Source organism: Cygnus atratus, chromosome 17 (genome assembly GCF_013377495.2).
Source record: "Cygnus atratus isolate AKBS03 ecotype Queensland, Australia chromosome 17, CAtr_DNAZoo_HiC_assembly, whole genome shotgun sequence".
Lineage (NCBI taxonomy): Eukaryota > Metazoa > Chordata > Aves > Anseriformes > Anatidae > Cygnus > Cygnus atratus.
Genome location: NC_066378.1, coordinates 6,577,400 through 6,593,715, shown reverse-complemented (window position 1 = coordinate 6,593,715; position 16,316 = coordinate 6,577,400). Strand labels below are relative to the sequence as shown.

General features: G+C 46.1%; 1 protein-coding gene across 1 annotated transcript in view; it reads left to right on the top strand.

Annotated features, from left to right (window-relative positions):
• The window catches only part of PPIL2 (peptidylprolyl isomerase like 2), a 72,518-nt gene extending 60,433 nt beyond the window's left edge, over nt 1-12,085 (top strand). Inside the window, exons 17-20 of the mRNA XM_035556605.1 lie at nt 7,939-8,011; nt 8,160-8,222; nt 8,762-8,901; nt 10,693-12,085. Coding sequence (XP_035412498.1) covers nt 7,939-8,011; nt 8,160-8,222; nt 8,762-8,901; nt 10,693-10,786 — 370 coding nt within the window. The 3' untranslated portion in view covers nt 10,787-12,085. The remainder of the gene's footprint in view (nt 1-7,938; nt 8,012-8,159; nt 8,223-8,761; nt 8,902-10,692) is intronic.
• The last annotated feature ends 4,231 nt before the right edge of the window (nt 12,086-16,316 follow it).

Genomic DNA, 16,316 nt, shown 5'->3' with positions numbered 1-16,316 from the left:
ATTCTAATACTGAAAGCTGAGAGCGAGTATATTTGTGGAGGAATTACATTACCTGTATCTTAAGACTATTTCACTTAAGCTACAATGTGAGTCCTCCTTGCAAAAATCCCATTAAGTCTAGTATGGTAATGCTGTTAACCTGAGCTTGCCACCTCATCAAATAGTATTTGGGTTAGAACAGCTCAGCTGAAAATTTGACTGTTTTTCAATTTTGGGTGCAACCTGGCTTCAGTGAGCCTACTGCGTAGTCCTCTGGTGTCTTTACTGTGTTTTCTCAGTGTGCTCCAGTTCTGCCATAATTCACCCAAAAAGAATTTGGAGAGTGGCTGAGCTTACTGCAGTGCAGGGAACGTGCTCCAAGAAGCCTTTGCAGCAAGCATAACATCCTGAGTACCTTGTGAGCAAAATAGCTTAAAATATTTCATGCTGTACATTGTACATTAGAGAGAAATTACTTCAGTATGGGTAACTGGGTAAATATATAACAGAGATTTACGCAGTGGCAGTGTTAGCAAAGACTCTCTTCATTGCTGATTTGTGCTTGCTACTATAGAAATCTGAATTTGGTTGCCAGAGCAAGGAAGTAATGCTGCTTTCAGAGCACGGCAAATTTCCTTTGTATTTAAGCTAAGAATAACCTTTACAATAAAATGTTGATTTCGAGTCATGTTTGGCTGCCTGCATAACAACTGAGTGCCATCTTCATCTGAATACTGGGCAGGTGAATTTTACTCTGGGCTCTCCTGCATGTAGAAGACGATTAATTCAAAAACTGTCAGAGATGCCAGGATAGATGCATTCCATTCTCCCCATACATATCTACAAATTGAATACTTGAATAATTGAATTTGCGTACAAATTTAATACAAAAGCCTGATGTATGCAGCTCTTTAGGTCTGTATTCTGTAATCAAATTCCTTCAGCTATTCTTATCTGTATTTGTTTTTAAAAGCCATAAAAGCCAAAAGATTTGAGACATTCTCTCTCTAGTGAAACTCCTGCTATTTCAGATCCTGGGTGTTTCCAGGATTTGGTGACTGTATCTGATCTTGGACTCTAAAGGACAATAATATCTGGAAAGCGTATCTAGGTATAATATCTAGGGTTAAGAATAGAATGAACCCATGAAATCAAAATTCTTTGTTTCCATCAATGTTAAATTGGGTTGGCTCAACTGGATGTTTACTGGCCTGCTGTGACTTTTGCATAGATTTCAGGATTATTTATTTCAATTAATCTAAAAACCTAAATACTCTGAGCTCAATTGTGCCCTCAACTATCTCTATGCAGCTCTGGTTCATGTTAATAAATGTGACATATATATCTTTGAGAACAGAATTTGACCTCTTTGTAATTGTATAGAACTTTTCAGCAGGCGTTTCGTACCTATGAGAACAGAAAAAGCGCAACCATTCCCCACCCTTTTTTTTTGTGGTCCTGTGTGGGATGGAGCATTGACAGGTTCCTTCTCTTGAGGCCTGCATTTTGTTCATGCCTCCACTGGTTCGAAGCAGTTTTTGCATAGTAGCAGCTATTAAGAGTTATGTGTTTGGCTGTTAAGTGTGTTTGAAAAACATGCCAGCTGCAGGCAGTGGGGTTCTGTGTGGTGGCACATCTCTGGCTTTGTGCACAGGGATCTCCAAGTCTCAGGAGAAGGCTAGAGCTGGAGGATAGGGAGAGCATCTTGTCATGGTTGTGCTGCCCACCATGGCAGTAATGAGGACAGATGTTACTGAAATGAAAGGAGATAATTTGGCATGGATGGGGAGCAAAAACAAAGGCAGAGAGTGAGAGAAGAAAGCCTTCCTTGGGAGGTGTGTTGCAGGCTGCGTGGATTTCCTGCTCCCACAGAGCTGCCTAGATTAACTTAGTAATTATCATTTCTAGTAATTACCATTTCTCCTGACTTAGAGAATGCTGTAATTAACTTGAAAACTAACTGGTGGCTTTTGTTTGCTTCTAGCTGGCTGGTAAGGGGGTTAATTTAGAAACTCAAATAATGTAAACCAACAGACTGGAGTTAGCTCTGCGTAAAGCAGGTGATAAACATTTTCAGGTGACTGCTGCAAGGGGAAGGTCCTGTCTGCTGCTGCTCTGTGGTGCTGTGTGAGGGAGGGTCCCCCTTACCCATGCCACAATTGGGAATTCGACTTTTCCGTGAGCTGCATGAGCTACAAGGACGTTACTGCCTAAAGACCAGTATAGGCTTACGTTCTTGTCTGGAATGCTTTATGAAATTTAGATGCAAGCACATCCCATCTGTGTTATTTTATTTTCTATTACTGCAATGGCTCATAACTGCTGTGGATCAGAGACAAGTCCATTTGGCCCTTCAAAAGTAAAATAGAAACATAATCTCTGTGCCAGAGAGCTGACTGTGTAAGTAGAAAAGAGAGTGCTTATAGGTGCAGGGCAGTTACAGCAGTGACCCTGTCAGCTACCTTTCAGCAGAAGTTTGCACTTTCTTTCAAACCAAAGAAGAAGAAAGCCCCAGGGAAAATGAAATGGTTTTGTGGACTGTTTTGGGGAGTCCATTCCAAGGCTAAAGGGACCCACAAAAAGTCCAGGTTTGGAATGCTAGTGGAAGGTGATTGAGCTGTTCTGATCGTTACGAGGGGAGAAATACTTGCTCTCTGAGTTGTGGGTGAGATTTAAGACAAGCAGGGCATGGCAGGCTTGGAAGTGAGGGCAGGCTGCAGGTGTGCAATGTGATTAAGAAGAAGGGCAAGAGAGGGAGCACAAAGAGAAGTGTCATGGTCAGAATGCCAAAACTGGAAATGATCTGTGCAGCGTTTCTGTAAGTTTATCAGAGTACCACCTGTGTTTGTCAAGGTCTGAGAAAAGGATGTGGAGACTGAGGAGTCTCCTCAGCAGAGATGAGCATCTGGAGGACAGTTTTTCCCTGTATACATGGCTGCATGTATCTGCTTACACAGATCTTTTAATGGTCTCTTGAGATTTCTACCGCTCATTCTTCAGTTCTGGTGTTCCTGGAAATATGAACGAGATGGTTTGGGAAACCTCATGCTTAGTCAAATTTGAGGTACTGTTAGTAGCTGACATCCACTCAGCTTAGGCTTCTCTTTCCTTCCTTCCTCCCTTTGCCAGATGCTTTTGTGGAGGACAGATTTCTTCCCTTGGATTAGCATTACTCTATTAAATATGCCTTAACCTGTTTAATGCTCCCTACTGCGATCCTGTAGAATGGAGCAATTAAAGCAACTGTTGTCCTTTAAAGTGAGAGCTGGGTAAAACTGCTACAGTGCATTACTCAGTTACTCAGATATGGTAAATAATGCACAGGGTCTGTTTCCGTTTGTAACATTCCCTGCATGATTTGAATCCGTGAACCTCCATGGTTTCTAAGCTGGGAAACACATTTTTGTTGCTCTTCTGCTTTAGTCCATCTGAGGAACAGAGAAATTGTGTGACAGTGGAGGAAGAGCTGATTGCATTGTCGAATCTGTGCAGGGGGCCTGACCTAATTCTGCACTGCAGAGGCTGCTCCCAGACAGCAGGGCAGGAGCGAGGAGCAAGGTGGGGAAGTAAAAGCAGGAGGGAGCCGCAGTGCGACCACCTGCAGCACGCGAGGGCTGGGCTGTCCGAGCAGCATGAGGGCTGGTGCCGCTTGTCAAGACAGTTGTATGATCTCTGAAGAGGAACCTGTGCCAAAGCAGAGAAATCCTTACATGCCGGGTTCATCTGTTGAGTCTAGTTTCAAAGTGCTTTTTTCCAAGTTGCTTCATTGTTTTTTGATGCCCTTCGTTGCTGTCTCTCACCTCCTGTATTAAGCCCTTATGAGAAATTGAGATGTTTTGACTGCATCCTCGTTACAAGTTTGAATTGCTTGCTCCGTTTCAGATGGGGTGTATACATAGAAAACATTTTGTCCCCAGTGAGTGTACATGTTTGTGCATGTATATATTGTCCTCTGTCTGCATATAAATGCATGTACTTTTTTTTTTTTTAATAAAAATAAGCTTGAGGGCAGAATGTATTTACAAAACAACAATGTTTCTTTCTGGTTTCTGTTTCTAGTTTCAAACTTTTTTTTTTTTTTTTTTTTAAAGTCCAGACATTGTTCTTGTATCGTCTTCTGACCAGGAAACTCTATCGTCTTGTACTGCTGCCATCCCCAGCACCGCAGAAGGCTTAATTCCTATAATTCTTCTAAACAAAAATATGAGAACTGGGAAGTTCATGTGTGAATGTTTGTGGGTCTGTTAGGGAGTTGTAGTTTTCTTTGGGAGCAGCACTAAGATAGCACTGAGACTTGCACTGGCATATTGCAAATACATAGAGCTTGCTCCACATATTTCACTTACACTTCATGCAAAGACTTTGGCAGTGATATGAGACAAGGTTACTAGTTTGCATAAAAGAGCTATAACAGGAAGTAGGATTTTAAGTAACATCTTTAAATTTGAGATGTAAAGATTTCCAGTGCTAGCTTAGCTCACTTTTCAAGAAAACAGAATTACATGAGTAAGGACAATTTTTTTCTTTTCACTGCTATGCTAACAGAAAAAAATCTAAATGTACCTACCTTGTCACCCATGCTTAAATGTAATGCAACATTTATCAAGCTCCTCTAAAAATACAACAAGCTGTCTCAGGGATGCTGAGCTAAATATATAGTTGAGATCACCATTTCAGCATCTACTGGAAGTACATAGCAACGCTTCAGTTTCACTGGTTGTTCTAATGTAAGTGGTGTCTTGAAGGTGTCACCCTTTCCACTGCAGGTTGTCATCTGAACAGCTGTTTAAACCTCACAGGAACTTGCCTGGTGCATTTAGGACAAAGCACGCATGGCACCTTGTAAAAGGAATAGAGCCAGAAACAGTGGAAAAGGTTAAACTTGTTTCTGCCCTTCTCCCTCCCCGTTGCTACTGAGCCCCCAAGTTAGTGCCGGGGCCCCTGAGTATTATCATCATATCTAAAGACAAAAACTTTTATTGAGAACTCACTGCGCTGACACTGTAATATGCATAGAAATACTGTATACAAGGTGCTAGAGAAGAGAAGACGGGTGTAAAAGAAATCAGTTTTCTGTTTTAGAGAAAAGAAGCTAAGAAGACAAGAGAATATTCTCTGCAGGCCCATAGCTACAGTGACATGAGAAGGACATCATGTCATCACTTGTCACTGACAGTGAGTGAGGAGCACCCTTGCTAGAAATGGTACTTAAAACTAAGGAAAGCTGCTGGTAGAATCAGAGCTGACTTTTTTGTATCAGCTGGCATGAAAGGGTCATCTTATCACTGTGGGAAGAAGGCAGCGACACCAAACAGATGCCCTGCTCCAAACGCCAAAATGTTTACCTAACTGCTGATGCTCCAGATGAAAGGAAACTCTGCTGGAGCACCTTTCTGCCTGTCTGCAGTCTTAAGTGGAGTTTATTTGATGTCTTAACTTTGCTACAGGTAATGCCGATTCTTTTATGTCAAGGCAATCTTTACCACCAACAGCAGAAATGATAGAAGGTATTAAAACAACACAGGTCCTACAAAAAGTGCTAACTAGCAATTTCTCCTTGTATTATTTTTGGCCCTTGAAAGGTAGATCTAAAAGCTACCAAACCATCTTGAGGGTAACAACTTTTTGTTCTTCCCCCATAGCTCTCTATAATCATCTCAAAATAGACGGTATTTAGGTAATTTGCTTCTGACCTGTGAACGCCATGTCTATCACAGCTCTTAAAATGTACAAGTGACAAAACATTCCCAATAATGTTTAATTAGCACAGTGAATGAAGATTCGTGAGTATCACCAAAATGCATTAGGGCTAGTATCGTGGGATGTCTAGCCATGGGCTAAGGGCTTAGTCAACTGAGGTTGTCAGTGCATAGCTGATCTGGCTATTTCAAATTATCAGAACCTAATTAAATGGAAACATGCGAGCAGATAATGAATGGAGCTGTTGGCTAGAAAATCTTCCAATATTAAATCAGAAGTTTCCTTTAGGGACAATTAGAATACAGTGAATGTATCTTAGGCTGTGTGTTAATCATTGATATTGTAAATGAACCTGATATTGGCCTGGAGGAAGATTTTGAAACTGGATTTTTGTTAGGAACTTTCTGAAGTTCATGCAGGGTTTTCAAGCGGCTTTGTGCTGCTCTGGGGAAATTCCCCCAGTGTGCTACCTCCAGTTCCAAGTGAATGAATCTGTTTTAGCCTGCATCAGTGTTTTTTAATTGCTCTTAAAAGTCACAGCCTGATTACAGAGTATTGACAGACCCCTGGGGAATAGAGGGGAGAAGTTCAGAACAGTGCAACATGAACAAACTTTTTGCAAGGACAGCTTGGTTCAGGGCAGGTGCTTAGCAGCACCTTCTCTAACTTGGGAGCATTTTCTTTTCTGTAACTGGGTCTGTCTTTCTGGTCTTCTTTTGTGCCTATTTTACCCTGTTTTGTGGCTGCAGTGAGTTGCAGTAAGGGGCAGCCCTGGGCTCCTTGGTGGCCACATCGTGCCCTCTCACTGCAGAGCTCCTGGACCCAAGCTCCTCTGGCTAAGGGAGCAGTGTTTTTCAGAATTGTGGCTGCTTCTCATTGTCCCACAGACATTACTATGGGCTGTATTTTTGGTTCCTGGCCATGTGGCTTGGCTCTGTTAAAACAGATGTTGTCCAGCTACAGCCTGCCTTTCTAAGGGATCTGGATCTCTCAGCATCAGCGGCCTGTCTTCGTCTTTATTTACTGCTCTTCTAAGTATAGCCTTTTTCAAATTTAATTGGGGATGATGATGTGGATAAAAGTGTTAAATACCTTGGGACCAAGATCTGATCCCAGCAGGACCCCTTTGGAAACATACTGACTCAGAGGTTCCTATTTAAAATTAGATTTTGACACCTGTCAGCCAGTTTTTTTATTTAATGTATGCTGTGTTCACTACATATCGTTCTGGTTTCTCAATCAAAATATCAGCCGCCTTCCAGAAGTCTGTTCCACTGACACTGTTATCCCTATTAGCCACATCTGTCGGCTCAAAGATAGAAGGTGGTTTGACAGACGCTGTTTTCCACAAAACCTTGTTGATTGCTGTTACTTATTTCCTTTCTTTCTTAATCATGTCCTGTCTCTGCCATTCCATTATTTTGCTGGGATAGATGCCAGGATGACAGGCTTATAATTATCTGGGTCACCCCATTTATCTTTTCTAAATATCCTTTTCTGGAACTTTCCCATTGTTCTGTGCCTTTTTTTTTTTTTTTTTTTTGAAGTACAAGCCATATAACAGGCCAAAAAGTCTTCAGCCTTTCTTAAACATTTTGAAGCAAGTATTTGGATATGTTGCCTTGAAGGATGACAGGCTGGAGATCTAACATCCTCCTAAATAAAACCTGCAATGAAAAGTGTCCCAGAATTTTCTTGTGTCTGTGACTTGATGCTCTGCTGCTTTCCCAGAGCCCTGACCAAGTTCATGGCTGCAAGTAAAAAATCGGAAGTTAATGAAAACATTTGCTTTCTTGACCCAGTCTGGTTTATTTTTCAAAGCTCATGGGAGTAACAAATGAGCTCCAAATTTATGCATGTAACGTTAGCAAGTTGAACCCATTTTGAAATGGGCTTGTGTTTTCTTGCACAGACGGCTGCCCACAGTCACTCTTTCTCCATCTGGCTGGTTTGTGTGCACTAAAAAGGCTACTGAGTTTTTGGACAACTATCTTTGCTTTATTTCTGAATATTTGACTTTTTCATGTTCCATTTAATTTTGAATTCAAATCCCAGATTTGAGGAAAAAATTCTTACTATCCACAGTGAATGACATTATGTCAAGTCTTCCAAACACAGTTGCTGATTCCCCTTCCCCCAACCACAATGGTTTAAAAATCTGGTAGAGTAATGGGCAGAAATTAGATATATTAGATGTAGGGGAGCAAGAATATTTCAAGTGTATTGTGACAACAGGAAATTGTGTCTTTTCTCTTTTAGAGTGGTCGGTGGCTTTGAGACTCTGACTGCTATGGAGAATGTGGAAAGTGACCCAAAAACGGACCGCCCCAAGGTAACTGTGCAGTGACAGGAGGCAGCGAACGTGTGGCCCTGCATGGCAGTGTGGTTCACCCTGCTGCTGCTTCCCAGAAAGCAGAACCTGGGGGTGGTGGTTTGACTTAATCAGAGATTCAGTTGCTGTTCTTCTCTTCTGCTCCCAGGAAGAAATACGAATTCAGTCAACAACCGTTTTTGTTGATCCGTATGAAGAGGCGGATGCCCAGGTGAGGATAGAGTTATCTTGTTTGATAGGCCAGAGCTCTTCTTTTGAGAACTCTCTAGCTTAGTAACTTCAGTTTTTATCCCAGCTTGTCCCTTGTGGAGACCACACTTCTCCCATGCCTTTTCTTTGTGCCTCCCTCTGCATGTGGGAGCCCCCTGGCCCGTATGGGTGCAGGCTAAGATTAAACATCAGCTGTTCAGCATTGCCTCGTGTGCCAGGATCATCATTGCTGTTCCGTCGGAGAGGTCTTTGTAGCTCGGTCTGGCACAGCTCCCAATCAGTCACACTTACGATGGCTTCCTTTCCAAACACCCACAGTAGCTGCCAGTAGCTGCAGGTGAGATGAGAGGAATTTTGTTCTAATGGCTGCAGACAGCCAGTTTGTAGTGGCCCTTGAGGTCTGGCTCCTGAAGCCAGCCCTGTAATCAGGGCAGTGCTGATTGCTGTCTTAGAGTGCTTTAGAGTTTCAAAGAACTGTAGACATTGCCTACTTACTCTGGACTAGCTCTTGCAACAGATTGCGCTCTTTGTTTCCCACAGGTTGCTGCAGAAAGAGAGAAGGCTAAGCAAGAAGAGGAAGCAGCCAAAACAAAAGCTGAGGTGATCCCACCAAAGGAAGAGGTCCAGACTCCTAAAACTTACCGTCAGGGGATTGGAAAATACATTAACATGGCTGCAGCGTAAGTTCCCTGCCCAATTGATCTCCGTTCAGTGTTTTAGTTGCCTTTCCTGCTGGATGCTGACCCTGACCAGTATTGTTGCTTGGCTTGGGGCTATCTGCTGAGACTCTCGAATAGGCCAGATGTTTGGTTTGTGCCAGCAGGCGTTGCAAAGACACTGTCATGCAGTAGTCAGAGTTCCCTCTAGTTCTGTTGTTTTGCAAGATTAAAAGTTAACTGAGCTTTTGTTTTTGCACTTGAACATGTCTGAGATGGTCTTTAACAGCATGTGCAGACTTCACAACCATAAATACATTTCCACAATGCAGAAGTCCTTGAGAAGGAACTGTACTGCCGCTTCCTCTACCATCTTTCTACTCTGGCCTCTTCCCCTCCAGCAGCTATTTTTGAAGGCCACTGTCCCATGGATGTTTTTTCCTTTAGCAGCTTCTACCCTGCACAAAGGGTGCCTGAAACACATATCTGTCTGCTGATATGCTTCCCTGTGCAGCCACACAAACAGTTGTACCAGCACAACTGAAACGGCCGGAAAGGGGAGCAGGTTCTCAAGCTTGCTGTGGGAGCACAGGGTGTCTGGCAAGTAGCTCCAGGGTGCCTGGCAGGTTGTACAGGCTTGTCCCAAAGCATCCTCTCCCAGACACCCTTTGCACACCCGTTGGGATTGGCAGCATTGCTTGCTTTCCTAAGGACGGTACAGAGTCCTGCCTCAGCAGAAGATTAGCATGAGTTTTGGATAAATTAAAATAAATGCCTTCTACTTGATTTTTAGCAGACTTCTGTAAAAGCATTTGCAAAAATGCTGTTGTCTGTCTGCTGCATAAAGTCTTGTATTTATATGTACACAGATTTGGACAACTACTTAATCAGCTTGTATGTGCCTGTGTGACGTAAAGGCACTTGCATAACTGTGAGAATAAAAATATGACAGTCCATGTAGGACGGTTTCATGTGTATGTCAGTTAAATATTTCAGTTACAGAATACTGCTTGGCCCTTAAAATATCATGTTCAGCTTAAAACTGCTGTCATTCTGCACTGTTACTTACAGAGGAAACCCATGCAAAGTTTGCAGCAGCAACAGCTCTGCAGAAAGGGCCAAACTGTATAGAACAGAGTTTTCTTCCCTAGTCTATCACTCATTTCAGCCTGCCTTGAGTCTGGGAGTTTGGTCTATAGCAGCCCTTTGACAGGCTCAGGCTTCTCCCTGTCGACTGCTGTTATCTGACAACAAAACCCCAGTATGTGACCTGGCCACGTAGCGTTTCCATTGGGTTATAATCTTTGCTCAAGAGGGGCTGGGAATAGCAGCAGTGACTGCATCAGGCCATGCTCGAGAAACAGAGAAGGATCTCACAAACTTGCCCAGCTGCTTTACACCTAACTACCCACAAATTCTTTTGCTGCCACAAATGCAGGTGAGAAGTGGCTCAAACTTTCATAGTGACTGTGTTTTTTTTTTATTATTATTATTTAAAAAAAAAAGGCAGCTGTTAAATGTTCAGCTCTGACCTGGAGATCTTGCTAGGTCTTGAGCACGTTCCTCGAAGCGTTCAAAGTCCGACTGAACCATCCCCACAGACTGACACATTCTCCCTCTGCTTGGGTGAACCAAAAGCCCCAAGCCCCAGTCCCCCTGCAGTCCTATGCCAGCCCAGAGCTTGCACTGCTTTCTGATTTATAAGGGGTGAGCTGGCTGCAGCGTAGCTATTGCTGGGAGAGGAAAGGCAGCCAGCTGCCCTCGTCCCACTGAACAGTAAATAGTCCCTGAAAGTTGTTTTCATTTTGGCTCCAGGAAGCGCAGTGTGGAAGATGACGGGCCCTCAACAAGCACAGCTGCGAAGAAAGAGAAAAAGAGCACAGGCTTCGGGGACTTCAGCTCCTGGTAGCAGCGTGGGGAGCCTAGCACTGGGGCAGCACAGCAAAAAAGAAGAGGCGGCCTCCCACGTGTCCCTGAAGAGCCCGAAAGACAATCTGTCCTGGGGAGGGAAGGCACCAGCCTGCCCTTCCACTGGGGAAGAAAACTGTTGCTTTGTTAAGGGTGGTTAATGTGGCTTTGTCTTCTGCAGAGCTGCATTCCCCCAACTGCATCTTCCTCGAAGGCCTTTTTGTTGTTGTTTTGCTAAGTGGGGAGCAGGCAGCCCAGCTCCGCTGGGATTAGCTGGAGCCTTTCTCTGCTTGGCTGGCAGCAGACCAGGCAGAGCCCAGCCTTGCAGGACACTGCTTCAGTGAACAGCTACATTGGTGAAAGAGCTCCTTTTACAGGTAATCATTTCCAGACAAGCCGAGTCTGCCAAATGAACGAATGAATTAATGTGCTGGGGAAGCGCCTGTGCTGCTGTAGTGCCTTGCGGAGGGGAGGAGAGGGCTCCAGCCTGTCCTGCCCTTCCCTTCAAGCTGCATTTTGCTTGTTCTCAACGAGGACCAATTCTGTCTTTTGCTCTTACCTCCTGGGTGGACTGACTGCTGCCGATCTCCGTAGGGCCTTGCTCACTCCAGATTGAGCTCTGTCTGCACCCGTCTAACAGCCTGGGAAGCAGCGAGACTGGACAGGGAGCCTGGTGTAACTGCACCACTTGTCCCTCCCAGTAGCTGGCCTTGCTGGAGCCACTGGAGAACCAGAGGGGCCAGGATGCCCCAGTTCAAACCTGCCCTCTGGTTCCAGAAATGTCAGCATGGAGCAATTGAGTGGGAACAGAAACAAGATTGCAGCATTTGTTTTATTAACCATCCCCAAAGCCTGCTCCTTGCAGGGGAACACATTTTTTTTCTGCTCCAATATCAGTCCTCTCATTATTAGGGAAAACCATGTAGTGTAGCTCACAGGCATCTCAGATATGTTCCTTGCACAGCCACAGATTATTAGGATGCTTAATATAAAAAAGGCCTTGTGGGGTACAGAGATATCAGCCTGGGAAATTTTAATTCAAAAACACAATGTTTGTTACCATCAGTTAGAGGTAGTATACTAGATACTGAACATTACTTCTCAGCTCATCTTAGGTGTTTTCAGATGACAGAAATACCCCTACATATATCTGGCTGAGGAGATAGTTTTGTAATTACCTCTGTAACCAATACATTTATATCAGTAGTTCTATGTTTTAAGAGAAGTCTCCATTTATATGAAATCACTGGAAAAAATTTTGGTAAAAGATTTTGCATTAAATGCTTTATTTTCTTTTGAATGCTTGTGTCTGACTGTTCAACTGTGATTTCCAAGACCATGGCATTACCGAGTTGATTGTTTTATAAGGAAATGATTCATTTCTACTTTTTAAGATGCTTGTAAAGAACTCTGGGATCTTTGCGGATATGATTACATCTTTGTTAAATCATAGGAAGTTCAACCTCATTTGAAAGAATAATAGTTTTTTTTTTGTTTTGTTTTGTTTTGCAACGTTTTGCAAGGTATAAGTTGGAAGTAACACATGATTCCTGGAACGGGAGGTGATGGTACTTTCCTCAAGCTGAGTTTCTTCTGTCTTATTGGAACTTCATGCTTCTCCTGTACTGGCCTTTTCCTGGTAAATTCCTGGTAAACCCGTTTACCTAATTCCTGCTTCAGCACATTTTGAAGTTGCGAAATCCACAGTGTTGCTAGAGTTGTTATAGTCAGTTTAATGAAATCCATAAGAGTAATGGATTAAAATGGAGATCAGTATGAAAGAAAGGAGCTTTTGATTACAAGGAAGGCAGCAGAGGTGTGGCAAGGATTCCTGTTTCACCCAGTCCTTGTTACAGATTGATACAAATGACAGCTTCCTTTTGCAGCAGCTGGCTGCAGATAAGTACCCGCTTTCCCTTTCTACTTGAGTTTTTGTGCTGTGGTCTGCGAGGGACCGGTGCCTTGCTGCAGGACTGCTGGCCTTCCACGCACTGCCTTTGCACTGCACTGGTCACAATTTCCCACCATAACAAACACCAGGCACAAACAAAAACACACAATTTCCTGGCTTCTAGGAAGGCTGTGTAACCTTTGAGCTTTGCTCTAAGCAGTGGTGAAACTCCTCAGTCTCTGCTTGACCTGAATCCAGCTCTGCCTGGGCCGCTGGTGCTTTCCCAGCCTCTCCTGGTTCCCGCTGCCTGCTGCATCCCATCCCTCACCGGCCGGGAGCCGCTGGCTCTGACCCATCCCCAGGGGCCGAGTGTTTTGGCCGAGGCTGTGTGCTGAGTCAGCTGCTGGGCTGGGGTTTGCAGCGCAGCGAGCACCGCCAGGACTTGAGCAGCCAGAGCATGCAGCCAGCTCTTGTTCCAAACTCCCACCTCTCTGCTCCCTCTGACACCTCAACTTTTGCACAGTTGGTCAGGTTTTGGTTTTGTTTGTGTTTGTTTTTTACTTCAGCTTTTCTTCTGATCAGCAGAACCACAGGGACAAAGTGACACAAGCTCTTTTTTTTTTTAATTTTAAATACAAGTCAAAATGTTTAGCAAGCTTGCTGGGCACAAGGTGGGTACACAGAGCAGGGCAGTGTGGTGTAGCCCTCGTTTTTTAAAAAACCTGTCTCACTGCAGGATGGCTTGCAGTTTCCACTACTTGGAAACGTTTTCTGAAACCTTTTCTGCCCCTTTAATCGCTTGGTTGTGCAGCAAGGACAGCGCCCTAAGCTCTAGCTCTGGCCTGAGGGACAGGCAGGGATTGTGTAGCCTTACTACAGAAAAACACTCCTGTGTGCTGCTATGCTATTTGTAAGCAGATTTTTTTTTTGTCTTTGTCACTTTCACAGTTGATGCTCTTAAAGGAGAGGAAAAAATAAGGATTTAACATAGCTTTTGTCTGGCCCTGACTGTAATAGCAACAGAGCTCTGTTACTTTGCTTTGCTCCACACCTGTCATTCTGCTGAAAAGCAGAGGCACTGGGTGACTGGCAAACTTAGCCCTTCCCGAGGCCTGGTGCTGCCACAGCAAATGCCACAAGCACAAAACACCTCGAGAAGGCAGCATTGTGCGGTGGGGCTGGCAGCTGCGACTGCTCACTCCCATCCCGCCACAGAGACTTGGGGCACGCAGGAGCCGCAGCCTGTCACCTCCGCTTTTTCTGGCATGACATCAGGAGGCTCTTCGAGGACTGCTGTGGTATTGTCTGCGTGGGAAGCCACGCTAATTTGATGGGTTTTAAACTAAACAGATGCAATGCTATTTCCATACTTACCAAGAGGAAAAAAAACAGGATATTGTTCATTTTAGATTTGCCTGTTTCCCACTGGCTCCGACTGCTACAGCCCACTCTGTCGGAAGCAGGAGCTCAGACAGGCAATTGCTCTGCTTCAGCATCCAGGAAAGATCAAATTGGTGCCTATCCCTTGCAGGGCTGTGAAGTGCGAGTAGTTCACAGTCAAACTCTGTGTTTTGAGTTCTCCAGGAAAATCCTGCTTCTCCCTCAGGCTTCTTTCAAGAAAGGGACCAAGCAGTGACTGCTCCCTAGGGCCCAAGCTGCTCACCCCTAGGGTGAGAAGCCAGGGCGAGCATTTGCTTTCCTGCCCAAGTGAGCAGATGTTTGTGCCCATTCAGTCCCCTGGGCTTTGGCCTGATGTCCGTGGTCTGAGCCTTGACGCAGCTGCTGTTAGGGAGCAGGGGTCAGCCAAGAGCTGCCAGCAGGAAGCAGAACTCCCCTTTTACTGGGTCATGGCTGGGCTCCTGCAGGCACTGGGCCCCACAGCTCCAGCACTTGGCCTTGCACTGAGGGCTGGGCTGGAAGGGTGGCATTGAGGCCGAGAGCCCCTGCTAAGGCTTCATGGCTCTCGCCTAGGAGTAAAAAGCAGAATTAGCAGCAGAAAAAGCTGATGTTCATCTGCTTGATTCCCTTTAGAAGAGCCCATGATCCCATTGGGAGTAATGAGGCTGTGTCCAGTGTGGCTTCATGGTGTGGCTGCCCAGGCGGTCTGCAGCAAATTGATGCCATTGTGCCATTGTCACCATGGCTTTCAGGACAGCAAGGTAAAAGCAGTCTTTAGAGACACCGAAACAGTTCAGGGCAGCTGCGGGTTTTGTGGTTGTGCTGCTAACAATGGAGGGGGGAGGCTGAAGGTGCTGGAGCCAGGCATGTGCCCTCAGATTGGTGCTGCTGGCTCCATGCTGTTCCATAGGCAGCTGGGCAGCGCAGCACCAGTGGGTGCAGCCCCACCAGGCATGGTGACCCCAGCACGGGCTGTGTTGGGCCCCGTGGCTGGTGGCAGAGCCACAGCCAGCAGGAGCAGCTGGGGATAAACTCAAAGATGCTGCGTTATGAGCTTAAAATATTACCGGGATCCCTCAGCCACCCCTCGCCAATGGTGTTTGGAAGGAACAGGATGCCGGAAACCTCATGCCAGGAAGCAGCTTTTATAAGCAAGGGGGGGGATTTGCCAAACACCCCCCAGAATATCCACACTGTTTGCTTTGGAGAAGAAGGCAAACAAACTGCATTGGCCGAGCAGGAAGGAGGCGGGCAGCGGCTGGCCCCGGCTGGCAGTGGGTTGCAGCGTGCAGTACGGCCAGGGATTTCTTGCTTCTGCTTTCTTTGGAAATCAAAGTTATTGTGGTCGCAGCAGAGGATTTAACTGTCCCATGCTGTGACAGTGGGGAAGGGGCCGGAGGCGAGGCTGTGCCTGGGGCTGGCGCAGCCGCTCTGCTCTGTGAGGAGCTGGGCCACCCGGTGGCACGTGAGGGATGCTGCCACTGAAGGGACACATGCCCATATGGGGCAGATCCTGGGGTGGCTCTGAGAAGTGTCTCCTCCTCAGTGCTGATGGAGGGAGCCTGGGGGCCCCTGATGGGACTGGGGTCCCTGATGCCGCATCGCTGCGAAGCCCAGGCCCCAAAGGCCACGGGTGCTGCAGCTCTGTGTGGGGCAGGGCCAGGGCTGGAGGCCGTGCTCGGTGCCTCAGCAAGGCCAGCACTGAGTCACCACTGCCGAGCTCAGGCGCTTGCAGCCTGGTGACTTCATCCCCTGAAAATAGCAGCCAGGGAGGGAAATGTCTCCCTGCCACAGCCGTGCCCGTGCGAACAGACAGGCGCTCGCGGCTGCCTGTGTCCCAGCTCCCTGCCTAGCAAGCGCTGGGGGGCAGGTGGGAGAGACCCCTTCAGCAGTGCACTGAAAGCCCAGTGGCGGGACCTGACATCCCCTTGGTACCAAAACTCCTCTCTTAAACAACCAAGCAGCTGAAGGCAAACAGCAGCGGGTCCTGCTGAGCAGGCAGAGCCACGTCCTGGCCCCAAAGCCTCAGACCAGGCCCGAGCCTCCCGGGGCGTGTGAGGATGCAAGGCCGTGTCAGGCTGGGTCCAAGAGGAGGGGAAGGGAAGGGAAAGGGGAGGCCCTGAACACCTCTGCAGTGCCACAGACAGCCCCGTCTGCCTCCCAGGGCTCTGCTGGGGCCTGAAGCCTGTCCTCTTGCATTCACACCTGTGGCAGACGTGGCTGGACCACTCCACCCACAAAG